The sequence below is a fragment of the Doryrhamphus excisus genome, chromosome 1 (genome assembly GCF_030265055.1).
Source record: "Doryrhamphus excisus isolate RoL2022-K1 chromosome 1, RoL_Dexc_1.0, whole genome shotgun sequence".
In the NCBI taxonomy this organism is placed as follows: domain Eukaryota; kingdom Metazoa; phylum Chordata; class Actinopteri; order Syngnathiformes; family Syngnathidae; genus Doryrhamphus; species Doryrhamphus excisus.
Window position 1 is genome coordinate 43,551,817 of NC_080466.1, and position 15,684 is coordinate 43,567,500.

Below are 15,684 nucleotides of genomic sequence, written 5' to 3' on the forward strand. Positions count from 1 at the left end.
AGCGAGTACAGTATGTTTGAAATGAATGAATGAGCACCGAGCAGTGCTTTGGGGGCCCCCTGCTGGTGAGCAGGTGACAGTACAGCGGCCAAACTGGCACAATGAGAGGCGTTCAGGCTGGTTTCCATTTCTCTTTTTGTTGTCTGGAAGGCAAGATGGGAGGTTGGCCTGAAAATGTGCGTTTGGTAGACAATGAGCCCCCTAGTCAAGGGACGGGGCGGGAAACATGGTGGCATCACGTGGGGCTGCTAGGCTGCCGGATGCCAACCCCATAACTGGAACCAGCAACTTTTATTCATTTTGGGAATGATGTGGAAATTGATTTAGAAGTTTTAACTGGAGTGCCACAGGGTGAGAATTTTAATCAGACGCAAGGACAAGCCCAATCGATGATGCTGGGGGGGGGGGGGGGGGGACAACCCAAAAAAAAGCCAGAGTCGTGTTTTTCTGTGTAGGGTTTTTATTCATTTTCTTAACCTACAATGAGCATAAAACTTAACATGATCAAATGCTAGGACATAAAAGGTAAAACAGGAATAGGATGTTGACTTTACAGCTACTTACATCAACGTTCCTATCGTAAGAGTGGAATCAAATGAATTCACATTAAAATGTTACACTGCCTTTTCCGCATTCTTTACACAATTAAAAACTACCTAAAATTGTAACAGATTGGTGATTTTTTTTTTTTTTGGCAAAGTTGAAATCCCTCACACACATTTCTCTCTGATGAGAAACACTTTTCCACGTACGGATTTAAATACATTGTCTTCAAGTAACAGGGGGACTTTTTTTTCCTTGGAACAAATGAAGTTCAATGGGGACAAGGGCGTGGTTAAGCAGCGGCTTCAGGGGGGTGGGGGCGGGGTTTGCCACCAACAGGATACAAATGATTGGTTCACATTGACGCTGAAAAAGAAGTCCCTGATGTAAAACATGAATTCACATTCTGCTTGCTTAAGTAATTGTTGACATGGTTGCCGTGTTCCTCAGCCCCCGCCCAAAGCGTGCCCACTTCCCAGACTTGCTCAGCTATTTTCAAAATAAAAGCACCCCAAAACAGACAGCTTTTATGGTTGGTGGGGGAGGGGAGGGGGAGCTCATACATACACACATGCACTCCTACACACTCACACAAATCAAGCTCACATTTGTCCTTGTCCTCAAAAGGCCTGTGGGTGGTATTAAGGAATTGATTTGTTTGAAGTGTATCTATCAAAATATAGATTCATTAATAATAATAATAATAATAATACATGAGGGGCTAAAATAACAGCAAGTGAAGATACAATGATACAAAGCATTTTCTTGTTTTTTTTTTTGCTTAATACAGAAGCAATAGGACCACAGAGTTCAAAGTTCAGGCATGGTCTCCAGAAGGAGAAAAGGTGGGAGGGAGGGGTCGGTAATCCAATTACTGCCACTATGACCGTGATGCCGAGTTGTGGGTTTAGTTCCGCGGTGATGCCTGATCTCGGAACGGATGTTTAGACCTGCCACTTGATTGCGGCCCCATCTCATCTTTTGTCATTTTTTTCCCTGCTAAAACCTCCTGAAATTCCTTATCAGCTGTGTCCATTGAGAAAAATTCATTATAGTAAAAAGAAGGATCCGAATAAAAAGTTAAAACCACAACCTGGGATTTAAAATTCAAAGTCATCATCCGCCATGTCGATGGCCCAGGCAAACTTCTCACGCTGGGTTTTGTTGTAGATCTTCTCAACGGGAATGCCCCACTTCTTACACCTGTGAAGAGGAACATGGGGAAGGGGGTGGATTTAAACTTGCTTTGTGTGACAATATCTGTCATAAAACTCATGGCTCTTTTTGCCGATGGTACCGGTGCGCCAATGATGACGTGCGACAAGCTTGCTAGCTCAGTATGTCGGCAGTCTGGAAGCACTTCCAGGATTTGCCTCCAGATTGTGAATACGTCATTGGCAGTGAGCGGCGGTTAGGCAATGAATCCAATATGTTGCATTCATGCGTGATGTTGTAAATGAGCCCAGGTTACTTCACTGACTGTGTTCCTATCAGGATGTTTGTGCCACGTTAAAGATGTGCAGCGTAATTTATATTATTTCCATTTGTGAACTTTAAGGCTTACCGGTAGTAGGACATGTTATTTTAGTTGACTGTTGACTGCCAATATTTATGACTATTTTGTAGATATAGTTACAAATAAATATGGCACTTTCCATGACGTATTGCAGTATTCATATTTTGCACAAATTGCTCATTTGTGAAACACACCGAGTAGCATTGGGCTGCCGCTTATACCCGTATCGGAAATGAAGTGCTTGTCAATATCGGTAATATCGAGCATCTCCAACAGTCAATTCTTTTCCTCCCACATCGCTTACCAAGCCACAGAGATGCGAGGGTCGAGATAGTTGAGCTTGGAAGTGCCGAGGGCGATTTGCTTGTTCTCTTCACGATCGGTCGCCTGCACTTCCAGCTTCATCAGCTGCTCCTCTATCCTCTGAACCGCCTTCTTTTTGGTCTCCACAGCCCTGCAAGGTGAACGTTCATGGGTGACGTGACACGAGAGAACAGACCAGCCCTGCGACGTCGGGATGGCATCTTGGCGGGGAAGTTGACTTACTTTTTGGACTTTTCATCTTTCCGTACTTTGGCGTCGGCCTTGGCACTCTTCAGCTCCCTCTTTGCATCAGACAGCTGGTCCCTTTTCGCTTCGATCTGAGACAAATGAAGGTGACGCCACTCAGACTGATTGTACTTGGTTACATTATCTGCATGTTAACGAGCACCCTTCAAAAAGTAGTCTGTTCTGGTAACGGCGGGAATCGTTATCATTGCAAACGTGCGGGGGATATACATTCCCCAGCAATGTGACTCCAGTTCTTGTGCTGGAGCCATCCCTCACCGGCGGCCGAGCGACAAGCTCACCTTGGTCTGCAGATTCTGCATGGACTTCTCAAACGTCTTGGGTGGAGCCCTCTGGTGGTTACACAGGATGGCCACAGCTCTGTTGGCCCTGTTGTAGGACAGGATCTTGGCTGGAACGTTCTCATCCGCTAGAAAGGGACACGGGTACCATAGTGAAATGCTTAATATAAGGCATTCCTATAATTGATCTTAAAAATAATATATATATAAAAAGAGCCATGCCAATGGCGGCATACCACTTGTGAGCTCTTTTAGCTGCTGTTGCAGGGTAATCGAGGCGTTGTATGTACGGAAGACTTTAGCTGTCAGACCGTCCATCAGCTCCTGAAGGTGCTTGTTGAGAATCGAAGTCTGCAGAAATACAATTAGAAGGAATCGAACACCGAGCACCATGTCCAAATATTCAAACACAGTAAATGCTGTCTGGCTTACATTCAGGCGATCAAACAAGTCGTCATCGGGCTCCTTGTTCTCCATGAACAACTGAAGGTTTTTAAATACCTAAGAGGACAAAAGCAGAGCGATGAAATGATGAAGTGCTTGCACATGCACATTGTGCTGCTTCAGAGTGCAACCCTTAACGATAACGGGGAGGGGGGGGCATCAGCACACTCAAGGCACCCCAGCTAACCCTAGAAGGCCATGCTATTTTTTAAAGAGATGCCAGAACACAAAAAAAAAAATTTTAAACGCCTTCACACCTGAGAGGTGTACTCAAAGCAAATGGAAAGCTGTCCTCGAACCATATGGGAGTACAGGCATGGCTTTGTGCTCTTCTGAGATAACATGCCTAAATCTCTCCCTAGTAGGCAGATTCTGTCTAAATGATACAAAGACGTTAAATACAAAATAATAAAAAATAAGATTTTTTTGCCTATTTTTCCCCAGGAAGACCAGTCTTCAAATTAACAGGCTTGGAGGTATTGACTGGAAAACACAACAGGGGCCAAAGCATCTTACCTCGTACTATTTCCAACATCAATAACATGTACTCTATGTAGTACTTTCCATAGGTTTTCTAGAGAGGGCACCAAAAGGTGCAATATTTTGAGATCATCTCCACTGCTTACCCTTTTCTCCACAGGAACTTTGTTGTAGTAGCGGATGGAATCTTTACCCAGGAAGTCAAACTCCACCACAAACTCTTGACCGTCATTCTCTGGGTAGAGTTTGAGGTGCTCAACTCGGAGTGAGCAGCAGCCCACGGTGTCGGCGGTCTCTCCTTCCTCCTTCTCGTTACCTGCTCTCAGAGCCAACTGCAGCGCGACATGACGGCATTACGGTACGTCTGGGAGCTGCGTGCACGCGTGCGTCAAGTGGGCTTACCTTGTCTATGAAGTAGAGCGCCACGGCCCTCTGTCGGATTCTCATCTCCTTGGACTTCCAGTCGTCGCGATACTGGGTTCTGATGCGGTCCACACATTTCTTTAGTCTACGGGCCGTTTCATATTTCTGCCAGTCTTTCTCCCCCTGCAGACAAAGCAAATCAGCAATTATAATTAAAGAGCCAGTACATTATTTCTAAGATAGACAAGAAAAAAAAGGTTCTTGCACAATAGCCTCAATCACTAGCTGGAAAACATAACATTCAAAATAACTGTTGAACGTGGAATTGCGTGGAAATTCACATAACATGAACACTCAATCTAAAAATAAGCGCTGTTCGCTACAAATGTGAGCAGAGGCTGACATTCCATCAAAAAAAGTTAGCCAGGCTACGTCTGTGTCTGAAAACCTGGACAAAAATTGGCCAGTGAGGTTTTGCATTAATAAATTCAAGAATATTTGACATTTTATTTACCGTCGCAAAACTACCCTCTGTGGTGGTAAAATAAGTGTAAAAAGTAAAAAACTAAATCTGAATTTGGGGAGAAAAAACAGATTCCATAGGGCCCTACAAATAAGGTACAAAGTCGTGTAGTACAAGCCTACCTTAATCCTCGAGCTGGGGTTCAACATGATGTACTTTATGGAGCCTTGGATGTTCTCAGTCCACGACACCAGCCATGTCACCTTGTTGTCGTGACGAACCTCTTTCCATTTAGTGCCCGGGGGAGGCTGTGGGTGCTTGGAGTCCCTGTGTGCGCAATAATTCAATGTTTATGCCACAGACAAATAAAAGGCCTTCAGGCCTTCAGGAAGAGTACTGACTTGCTGCAGTTGACGATGATATCTTTAGGTCTGATTCGCCGTTTAAGCATGCCCATTTTGGGATGGTCCCCACGACCGCGGAACAGACCGGGAGGCTCGATGCGGAAGTTGGCGATGCGTTCCCTGTGGTTGTCCATGATGCAGAAGCCGTACTCTTGCAAAATGCGCTCATTTTCCTCTTTAATTTTCTGCGGGGTCACAAAGGCAATTGGAATGAGAAACTGCAAGCGGTGGGAAAATGATAAACACACAAATGTCGTTGATGGATGAGGTGTGCGAGGGATACAACATGCTCACTTGGCTCAGATTTGTTGAACATGGAGGACATGTGGGTTTCCATCACAACACGACTACATGTTTGATGGGGGTATGCGTGTCACTGTTGAACTCCCTGGAGATGCGGGTATCGGCGGTCATAGCGCGCAAGCATTTCCAGTACATTATAAGCTTATTTAACATGTTGTGATCAAGCAAAAACTAAATTACGTTTGCAAAATGTACAAACTTTGGCAAGAGATGGCAAAGCTGAATAGTTACCATGTTTTGGTTGTCAATTGTCAACTACTGCAAGTTCATAAACTCTGCAAATAAATATTTACCGCAGGGTGTTGAATCATATTGAGTGTGACTGTGTGTGTGGAATTTGTAAAAATAAAAGCGACTACAAGTGCTGCAGAACACCATCATGTGAATCTTTTCATGAAGTTCTTGAGTAATTTCTAAGTGATTCCAACAATGTCCGTCCTTCGTAAGATGTCAGTATTGTAGCAGTTTAACAAAGCTGACAGAAGTTCCGGACTAGTGCTACATTGATGTGTACCAGTTTTTCCTCCTTGGACATGGCCTTCCTCGCTTCAGATTGAGCCTTGAAGTATTCCGCCATCTCGGAGAAGTTGCACTTCTTCAAGTCTGTGAGCTTAGCCTTCTCCTCAGAGGTCATTTCCTGAATTGGAAAAATATCCATATTACATAACGATAAGCACATCCCACTGACAGGACAGCTGTAGCTTTTTTTTCTCCACTTACTTTACGCCAATCTTTAAAAAAGTTTTTGCGAAAGATGTCCTTTGTGGTGTACTCGTGGTCTAGCATTTTGGCAAAGAATGTGGCCACCTCTTCTGCCTCTGGACTGAGCTTCATCTGCTTACCTTAAAGATAGAATGCGTTAATTAGCATTTGACATTTGGTGTGATGGAAAATCTCAGTCCGGGTGTCTTACCATCATAGTAGAAGTTGACGTTGCTGGGGAGGGGCTCATAAGGTGGTGCAAAAACTGGTCCTTTGTGCTCCAGAAATTTCCATTTGACACCATCAGTGTACCTCTCCTCTTCCCACCTGCAATCAGCCTAAAATGTAAAGCTTGACGGCATGCACAACTTAGCCTCCACAGCACAACTCACCATTTCCACTTCTCCTCTGGTTCCTTTTTTGCTTTCTTTTTTCCATCAGCAGTTTCTCCTTTTTTATCTTTAGTCTTTTTAGACTTGACATCCTAAAAAGGGAAGTGAGCAAAATTAGTTGACATTGACTGAAATAAATAAATAAATAAATAAATAATAGTCCCCCCAGAAGTTGTCTCTGAATGTTTGCCGGCAGCACACTTTGTAAAGTGGACTTCACCACAAAAAAACCCTTAAGCCCATTTTATAAATATTGGAAATAGGATCATGGGACCTTTTCAAATCAATAAAACATGTTTTGGGTTGAATGCAGCCTATAATTAGTCTAAACATATACATATTTAAGCAAATGTTAGCTGCTGCTGCCTAAATTAATGAAGCATGTAACCAGAAAACGGTTATGTGTATAAATGGCAATATTCTACACGGATCTCTAGATATCAGTCGATGTTCGGTAGGATAAGCAACTTTTACTGCTGTTGTAAATGATCTCAACATGCAAAATCATAACACAGGCCACTGTTCCGGCCATTATCCATGCAAAGCTGCACCTCAACTGAACACCAGACACCATTTCCTGTCTGTCCCTCACTCAGGTCTCTGTGAGGAACATATTTATAGTGACACACGCGTCTTTGTGCCATTTGTCCCATGTACTTTTATTTTGTCAAATACGATTGGTAATATCAGTGTAGGTGACATGTCTGGAGGACCCATCTTTTAAGGTTGTAAACATGTTTTCTAAGCTCCAACTACAAATTCCATTTAAAAATAAGGAATTGTTCAGAGTTCTAGTGACAGGCAGGTCACACGTCAGAGGTACCTCATCCTTACGACATTATCTGGTTGCATGGAGTTTGTAACTTTTTCCCTCATAATTGGGAGTGCTGACACTGTCGCACATGCCTTGATGGACATTCCTTTTCGTGTCATAAATCTCAGACACCATGGTGGTCCACCGAAATGGTGGCGATGGTGATGGTCCACTTTTCGGTGGCAATTGTTTTAGCTTTTAGTCAGGTCTACACAGTGGAAACACCTCTGCGTCTTGAAGTACAGGCCATCTGCTTCTTACCTCTGAAAGCGTTTGTGTTTTTGCATCGTGTTAGCTTTTCACGGTGCCATCTCCAACGCCTCACCATTAATTCATTGATGCCAATCTTACGTGCAAAAATCCTGTTTCATTCTTTGACCGCCTATTTGATCACCTTTAAACTTGAAAGCCGCATCATATGTATTTCTTTTTCTGTGTTTCCCATGAGGGCATGTGCATAAGGAGCAAAATGGCTGTGGTGAAGTAGGTATACGAGGTGTTTCAAGATTAGAACGTGACCATATTAGCATCATTGCTATAAAAGCCGCATGATTCAAAGCGTGAGGAAAAGATAGTGGCTGTAGCCAAGCTGTACCGCATGAGCGACACTTACCTCGGTTTGTTTCCTTTTCTTGTCCTTCTTGTCATTTTCTGTCTTTATTTTTTTGGCCTTAAAGTCATAACTGAAACAAACACAATAAGTCAGTGAATCATTCTGGTCACCTTAACTACACTGGGTATGCTGCACGCTTATGGATAACTCACTCATCGTCATCATCCCGCTCTCTCTTTAGAGACTTCTCGTGTTTAGGAGAGTGGTAAAAGTCATCCTCAGGTTCACACTTAACATGCGGTGGGCTAAAAAATAAATTTTTTTAGCACAATCAAGCTTTGATTTATACATGATTCCTCTTAAATAGAAAATTGGGCATACGTACCTGGCAAAACCATTCTCTTTCTCCTTTTTGACTTTTCCATCAATGACTTTTATCTGTTAAATAGATGTATTAGTTGGTAGCAATACATATATTACTCTGGTGTGGACTTTAAGGCTAAATACGACCTCTCGTTGTTACATGTACCATGCATGCAACTCACCTTCTTCTCCTTGTGCTTGTCCTTGTATTTATCTGTGCTGCCATCTTTGTGCTTGATCCTTTCCTTATCTTTGTCTCTGTGTTTTTTGTCAGTTGAGTGGTCACTTGTGTGTCAATTCAAACAAAAAAATATTTAGTGGAACAACCCTTAAGCCAACCTAAGACAGGAAGGTATGCACTTTAAAGTTGGAAGTATTGAGGCTTTACCCGTTGCCATGCTTTAGTTTTTCCCGTTCCTTATCCCTCTTATGGTCCTTGTGTTTGTGTTCTTTATATTTGTCTTTATGCTTGTGGGAATCTACAAGAAGAACACAAGATTCTTACATACCAGTAATGATCACAGTATTTCCACACAACTTTAAGATGGTATAGTGACTGTAAATATTTAGTTTAAATATTTTTCAGTGAGGATTTTCTGTAAAAAAAAACAAAACTTCAAATGAATAACAACCTCCGAGTACCCTTTGCGGCTACAGGAGCCATTGTTGGAGATAATGGGAATCCGTGACAGGCCAAAACATGTAAGTGAGCAAAGTTTTTTTTGCAGCTCAGCCAAGGCATACAGAACCAGGCCGAGACAAACTGGGAATTTTATTATGGGGGATAAATTAAAGATGGCATCTAGGTGGGTTAAAATGTGGACAATGTTAACTGCATTGCCCAAATACATCCTAAATGTATGCCAATGTCGGTCTAAAAGCTACACATCCGTGTATCCGATCATTAAATGAGTCAATACCATTACAGTAGTTATTCAATAATCGGTTAATACTCTAAAGCCCATGTGTAGATAGAGGGCCGAGACACTGCTGGTTTTCTTTTCAACCCGTTTCTCCAGCAGGTGATTTCATTGATGAGCTCCTTCCCTCAAACTGAGGGTGTTGATCATTAATATCACCAGTTTTGGTGACCGGTTAGAAAGAAAACCTGCAGTGTGTCGGCCTTCCATGGCATGAGTTTGACACCCCTGCTCTAAACCCTCATATATCCCCAACAAATTCATCACAAATACACTAAATGCACAAACTAAACAGCCTGAAAACTACAGTTGAAATGTATGATAATAAACAATTGGACGATATATAAAACAATAGCCATTAATCAGTCATAAAGTATTGAATAATGTATTGAAAGCCAGTGAGTGCTTAAAAAAGGAATACATAGTAAAATACAAGGAACAAGGTGAACATCTAGTCAGTTAATTGTAGGTGGTGCAACAGCCTTTCCAAATAGAATAAAGAGAAATGGATGGGCCTGACTCGAGCATAATGTCATTGTTGTACGATTGTAACAGCAGTTTGCATCATTTGTGAGCTTTTGTTACATTATGCCGCACAGTGTTGCTCAGAGACTCCTAATGTTACTTTTAGTTAACTCTTATAGGGGATGATACATTAGAATTTAAAATCTATTTGCATATTAAGTAAGAGTCTGGGTTCAGCTAATTGCAATTAAAATGTCAATGATCCGCTTGAAAAAAAGTCAAAAGTATGTCTGGTGCTGTCAAAAGTTGGTCTCTTCTTGGAAGGAGGATTTAACCCTCTGTGGCCGAACCACCGGTAATAATGTCAGAAATAAGAATACTGACAACGCACGTTACATTAACTCGTTAATTGTAGTTTTAAAAGAGGCTGCCTGGAGCCTTCTCGGTTCCTCTCAGCCATGCACACCGCGCAGATACGGTTCAGCTTGCAGCAGAGTCAGGCCGCTGCGCCGAAAAAGAAAATGGCGCAGAGACTAAGTCCTCAACCCCCAAACCCTCACTTTCAGGTGGAAAATGTACCGATTTAAGCGCGCCAACTGGCCGATTTAACACATTCAATCGATAAAACACCTCCAGTTTTGTCCAAATAGTGATTCGAGTTGAGAATAGTGTCTTCAGAACAGCTGTGGCAAGACCTCCCTTTTGAACAATAGACGCTTGTGAGTGAAAGAGAGGACTTAGTCTCTGGACGCCATTTCTGTCCTCCCTGCTCTAAACTAATCTCATGTTGTATTTTATCGTCGGAAATATGTACAAATTGGACCAAATAAAATGATGATGTACACAATAAACGTAACACGCTTACCGTTGACGCGAGAGCCACTGTCAATCTGAAAGAAAATCACATAAAACAGATAATGGTTACATTTGGCCAATGCTAACCAGCCGGCTAACTAACTTTGAACTTGCAGGATGGCAAAGCCACAGTATCTTAGCTTCCCAGCTAGGCAAGTTAGCTCGCTACGCTGGCTAGTAATATGACTTAGCGGCTAATAGGCTACATAGACTGCTAAAGCTAAATGCTAACGCCACATTAAATGGAGTCTGGCCACACTCTTTATACGTGTTGATGTCTGACCGGAGACAGCGATGTTATAACTCGTCCGGTCATTATTACCAAATCAATAAGTTGTCAGTCCAGTTACGGACAAGACGAGCCGGCTTGAAAACACTCGGCCAGGGCGAATTAGCACTGTTCACAGTTAGCCAAGTTACCCTGTCAAGCCAAACAATTTAAATGCTAACAAACATGTACGCGTTAACCACTGGCGATTGCGTTACAAAATAGCATCCCCGTTACCTGGTCCTCGTTGTGGGAATGATCCCCGCTCATTTCCTAAGCAGCGATTGACTGGAAAAAAAATTAAAAAATGAGAAACGTGAGGGGCTTTCACACACCGGCGAGCAAATGCAAGCAGAATGAAGAAAGGACTGGGTTGTGTAAGACACCAAGTCCGGTTTGTAGCAAAGTGCGCATGCGCGTAAATTTAAATGGTAGCAGCAGTGAGGCTCCTCCTTTGACGAAACGTGTTGCTTTTTCAGCTCAAGTCCCTCTAGGCGCACTGTCTTTCAGCACTCTAACTACATAACATATACAATATGTAACGTGAAAAAAAATAGTTGCATAGGTTGTTCATAGGACACGCTTCTTTCAGGTCTTGCGTGCCATGACTTCAAATATGGAGGTGCCCAGAATGTGTCCCAGAACACACAGCAGGCCAACCTGCCCTCAATAACCTTGAAAGCACACAGCCCTATCATATGACAACTCAAGACATTCAGACGATACAGCTGATGTGCCACCACGAACTCAATGTTTCTATATATTAACAGCACATGTTCAAAATAAGTTTTCAGTGTGGTGTCGCAGCTCACATGGTTCCCCTTTAAATAATAATTATTGACGAATTAGTATTTTATATACAAGTTGTCCGTTCAGTAGTAACTTAAAACGTGTCTGATGCATGGTTGGGTGGACCTACTGTAGGTGCAGGCAAAATAACATGACGTGAATTGACGTCTCACTCAGTTTGATGAAGTCCTGCTGACTACGCAAAACCCACTTCCACCCACCAGAGGGCGCTAAACGTAAATTACTATCGTCTCTAACCCCCACAGGACCAGGATTCTTTTTATTAGAAAACAAGGAATGTCAATAATAAAATGTAAAACCGGTGATAAAGACACGTGATTCTGCGTGGCAGTAAATAAAACGTCTAACTGCAGTGTTGGCATACATTTGATGACGTGTACAATGCTATTTATAGCAAAAAACAAAATGTACGATTTTTGCCTTTCCATTGTGCTCAATGAGGCTTCAAATACTCAATAACTCAAGGACTACTGTGGTACACAATACACAATTAATAGTACACCACACCAACTGCCAGAAGATTACTTCAATTTATTACATAAAAGGGGAAACAATGACAAAAAGCAACAGTAAATGACAGGTAATAAAAACATTTCCAGTTTTAAAGCGATTGTTTTACTGCTCACTTTACTGTCAAAATTAAAAGTGAGCCGCCATACAGTTTTTTTTTTTTATGTCAACACACAGATTCCCATCACTGCTGTTTGGACACAATAAACAAATTCTGGTTGATAAAGTGCAAAGCTATTATGAAGGCACTGCTGCAAGAACATAGTGTCCTTGTCCTCAACGATGGTTTGAATTGGAACGAGGCCCTGCCGGGTTCTGGTATAAAAACATGTAGGAGTCGCACAGCAGCCGGCGCACGAGTTCAGGAGCATATGAAGGATCGGTCCGGGCCTGCTCCTCCTCCGACTGGGACAAAAAGTTACCCAGCTCCGGACACGATCGGATCTCGGGGATGTTGAAGCCCCTTTGGTCGTCACCTGTAAAGAAGAGTAAGATTATGATATTCCAGATGGAGAAGAGATACGACAGTCAACAACGTCACACGGCCATCTTATCCGTCTTGGTTGAGGCTGCGTTATCAGAAGAGAAACACACGGGTTTCATTCACAAAGCAAAACACGTCAGGGTTTGCACGGAAGGAAAATATTTGCCCATTAAGAAAGATGCTAATCCCAAATATCCTCACCATATCGGTCCGCCATGCTGTCAAAGAAGAGCCACGAGTGCGGGTCCGAGCCAAATTTAACAAAGGACACATAGTGGCTGGTGTGAATGCAGAGCACGGCAAACAGCTGCATCGTGTGCCGGGGTGCAGGGGAAGCCGCGGCTACGTCAGCTGGAACCGACAGAGGCTTTGGCGAATGCCCTTGTCTTGAGGGATGAGTGTGCACCTTTAAAATGAAGGTGCAATTAACAGGCGTGGCTAACAATAGCATTGTTTATAACAAATATTTGCCTCACCTGCGTGTTGCAGGTGGCGCAGTACTGTTTGATTCTCCCTTGGTGTAGTTTATGATCTGGCAGACACTGGAGACACTCGTGCTCTGCCAATTGGCCGCAGATGAAACACTGTCGAGGAGCTGGAAGAATACACACCCAAAATGTACAGTATTGTTGAATAACTATTTGATGCTCTCTTGGTGATCTCGTCCTTACAGTTGTACAGAAGATCTGTGATGTCCAACTCCATGGAGGGAATGATGTGAGAAAACATTTTATATTTCTTTCCAAATCTTGGCATCTGAACTATCAGACATGACGGCATCTAAAAAGAAAACAATCGAGTATTAGAGTGATGTTACTGTACGGTGAAGCAGTTCCTCTTTGCTGTACCTCTTCAAACTTGACGTCACATGACAGACAGGAAGTGTCCATCAACTGCTGAACGGTGGGTATGTGCGCCATCTGCTCTTTCTCCAGAAAGATCTGGAAAGTGTACGCCCCCTGGTAACTTTCACCTCTTGACCTAGGAGAAAGCTGTAGTCAGGCACCCCCACCTCACATCTCGCGTACAAGGACCCGATAATTAAAACTGGCCTGAACGAGATCATACCGGAGTTTAAGCAGCGGCTCAATGCCAAGAACCTTCTGGAAGAGAACTGTGATGAACTCCTCTGGATCTGCAAGTGAATACAAAGAGTCTTAGAAGTTGATACACAAAGCAGACCGTCTATTACACAGCACTTGGAAAAATATGAACCTTTTTCCTCTGTTCGAAATGTGTCACAGCCAAGCTGATTGCGGAAATTCATCACATTTGCAGCAGGCACAAATCCTTGTCTGCAACAATGCATTCATTGTTAGTGAGTTTCCATTAAAAAAGAAATAAAAACTGTTCACAACAAAACATAGAAACACACCCCATATGTTTGGAATACGTGTAGACACTCGTTAATGTCCTTATTTTGAAGCAACATGGGAGGTTTGTGGAAAAACAAGCCATCGAGCGGATGTCATTCATACCTGCGTAAACGGTTGACTATTTTTCTCAGCGTGGAAGTAATGGGCTGCGCCGTGTCAGCAGGCTTCTGGCAGATATTATCCAGGGTCACGGAGGAGCTGAACAAACTGAGGAAAGGAAACAAGTCAGTGTTTATCTGGATGCAGCTCATTGTGCACATGTCACTTCTCCTGGCAACATTCAAGATCAGAGGTGAGGTAACAACGCCACACGACTTGACTTAAGGGTGTTGGACTGGTTTTACCTGAAGAGTGTGGCATCCAGATAACAGGAGTTGATGTGACCCTGAATCCCTTTCATTCTTCCCACCAACAAAGTCGTGACCTCTGATTCGGGAATGGGTGCCACATATTCGTCAGAGTCCACGTATGGAGGTACTACACCAAAAAAAAAAACACAGTTTTACGGTTTGCAATGCATGTAAAACATGTTCATAAACATTTTAATTGTAACTATGCACACAAAAAACAATTAAATTATAACATAGGCCTTCAAGAGACTCCCAGTTCTATTAAATCTCAATTACAGTGAGAGTAGCATGCAACAATTCAAGTTTTTAATCGCACCTAATAAATACTTTAGATTCAAATTTAGCACTGTTAAATCAGCTGACAACACAAAGTAATGTAATGTAAACTACTGATAAAAATGAGTCAAATAAAATAGACCCATTTGGAAAAGCTGCTTTAAAAGCCTAAAATTTTCTTTCTTCTCACAATCAACCTGTCATTCTTTCTCATGCTGGCAGCATAATCATATTTTTACTACAAAAATGAATTCATGCCCACAGTTTCGTGGTGGACTATGGGCTATTGTTAGTCAAATCATTTAGAAATACAAGTGATATGTACTATTCTGGTCACTAGGTGGCAGTAATGAAACACTAACTTGACTTATTCAATAGATGTAGTTTGGATGTTTTTATAATCCTGAACGCTCAATCCTAAAAAGTATTTATACGTTTTGTTTTTTTTTGCGCAGGAGGCAAAAAGAGGTGATGATGCAACTCTACACTAATGCGTTGCACTACAGAGCAATTTGAAGCCATAGAAACGGCCACAAGGTGGCAGAAGTGCATTTGATAAGAGCTTTTTAGAGATAAGAGATTTTTTTTCTGATGAAAATCAGTGCAATCTTTCGTTTAGTCCATAAATATATTACCATCGAACACAATCATCTGTGTGCATTGAAAGATCGGTCAAAGTCATCTAAAATGGCCGATACAGAAAGGGATTTCTTTTGAAAAAATGTCAGGGACCGAATGAGTTCAAGTGAATGTTATTAAATGATTACATAACGCAAGCTGCTTAATTGCATCAATCAACTAACCTGTAGGTATTTCAATTTGACTGGCGGCGTCGCTTGCTGTCGAAGAGAAGGAAAACCTGCCATCAGGGCTGCATTTGGTGACGGGGACAAACAGAGCTCTGTTTTTTTTGCAGGTGAACAGTCGCTGGCCTCCATATATCCCATCAGAGCAGCCGTTCACGTCATAGTCCTTAAAATATTGAGGCAAAAAAGAATGTTTAATCCATGCAAATAACCAAAAAAACATCATCATGTTAAAGCCTGTAACGATTATGACTCACCAGTTCGATGCCTGCCCACTCCGCAGTCTTTCCCGCGGGGACGCCAAGCCATCTCACGACACCGTACACCGTGACCCCCGTGTTGGACACCACCTCCACCAAGGACGCCACTTCCA

The 15,684-nt window shown here is 42.5% G+C and overlaps 2 protein-coding genes across 2 annotated transcripts in view; both read right to left on the minus strand.

Annotated features, from left to right (window-relative positions):
* Positions 1-453: 453 nt before the first annotated feature.
* Positions 454-11,100, minus strand: top1a (DNA topoisomerase Ia). The gene is made up of 21 exons (XM_058065106.1): positions 10,937-11,100; positions 10,442-10,466; positions 8,580-8,670; positions 8,374-8,476; positions 8,214-8,266; positions 8,041-8,133; positions 7,889-7,958; positions 6,462-6,553; positions 6,281-6,396; positions 6,088-6,209; positions 5,882-6,004; positions 5,062-5,249; positions 4,843-4,987; positions 4,237-4,380; positions 3,981-4,166; positions 3,343-3,411; positions 3,147-3,261; positions 2,911-3,038; positions 2,606-2,700; positions 2,364-2,513; positions 454-1,746 (listed from the first exon to the last, which is right to left on the minus strand). The coding sequence occupies exons 1-21, from the start codon at positions 10,967-10,969 to the stop codon at positions 1,644-1,646; spliced, it is 2,244 nt and encodes a 747-aa protein (XP_057921089.1). The 5' UTR covers positions 10,970-11,100; the 3' UTR covers positions 454-1,643.
* A 922-nt stretch (positions 11,101-12,022) lies between these two features.
* cyldb (cylindromatosis (turban tumor syndrome), b) overlaps positions 12,023-15,684 on the minus strand; it is a 5,063-nt gene continuing 1,401 nt past the window's right edge. The window contains exons 4-14 of the mRNA XM_058065120.1: positions 15,569-15,684; positions 15,309-15,477; positions 14,224-14,356; positions 13,982-14,086; positions 13,719-13,798; positions 13,572-13,638; positions 13,352-13,484; positions 13,175-13,283; positions 12,980-13,098; positions 12,705-12,909; positions 12,023-12,495 (exon numbers count right to left, since the gene is read on the minus strand). The exon at positions 15,569-15,684 is cut by the window's right edge and continues 129 nt beyond it. Coding sequence (XP_057921103.1) covers positions 12,296-12,495; positions 12,705-12,909; positions 12,980-13,098; positions 13,175-13,283; positions 13,352-13,484; positions 13,572-13,638; positions 13,719-13,798; positions 13,982-14,086; positions 14,224-14,356; positions 15,309-15,477; positions 15,569-15,684 — 1,436 coding nt within the window. The 3' untranslated portion in view covers positions 12,023-12,295. The remainder of the gene's footprint in view (positions 12,496-12,704; positions 12,910-12,979; positions 13,099-13,174; positions 13,284-13,351; positions 13,485-13,571; positions 13,639-13,718; positions 13,799-13,981; positions 14,087-14,223; positions 14,357-15,308; positions 15,478-15,568) is intronic.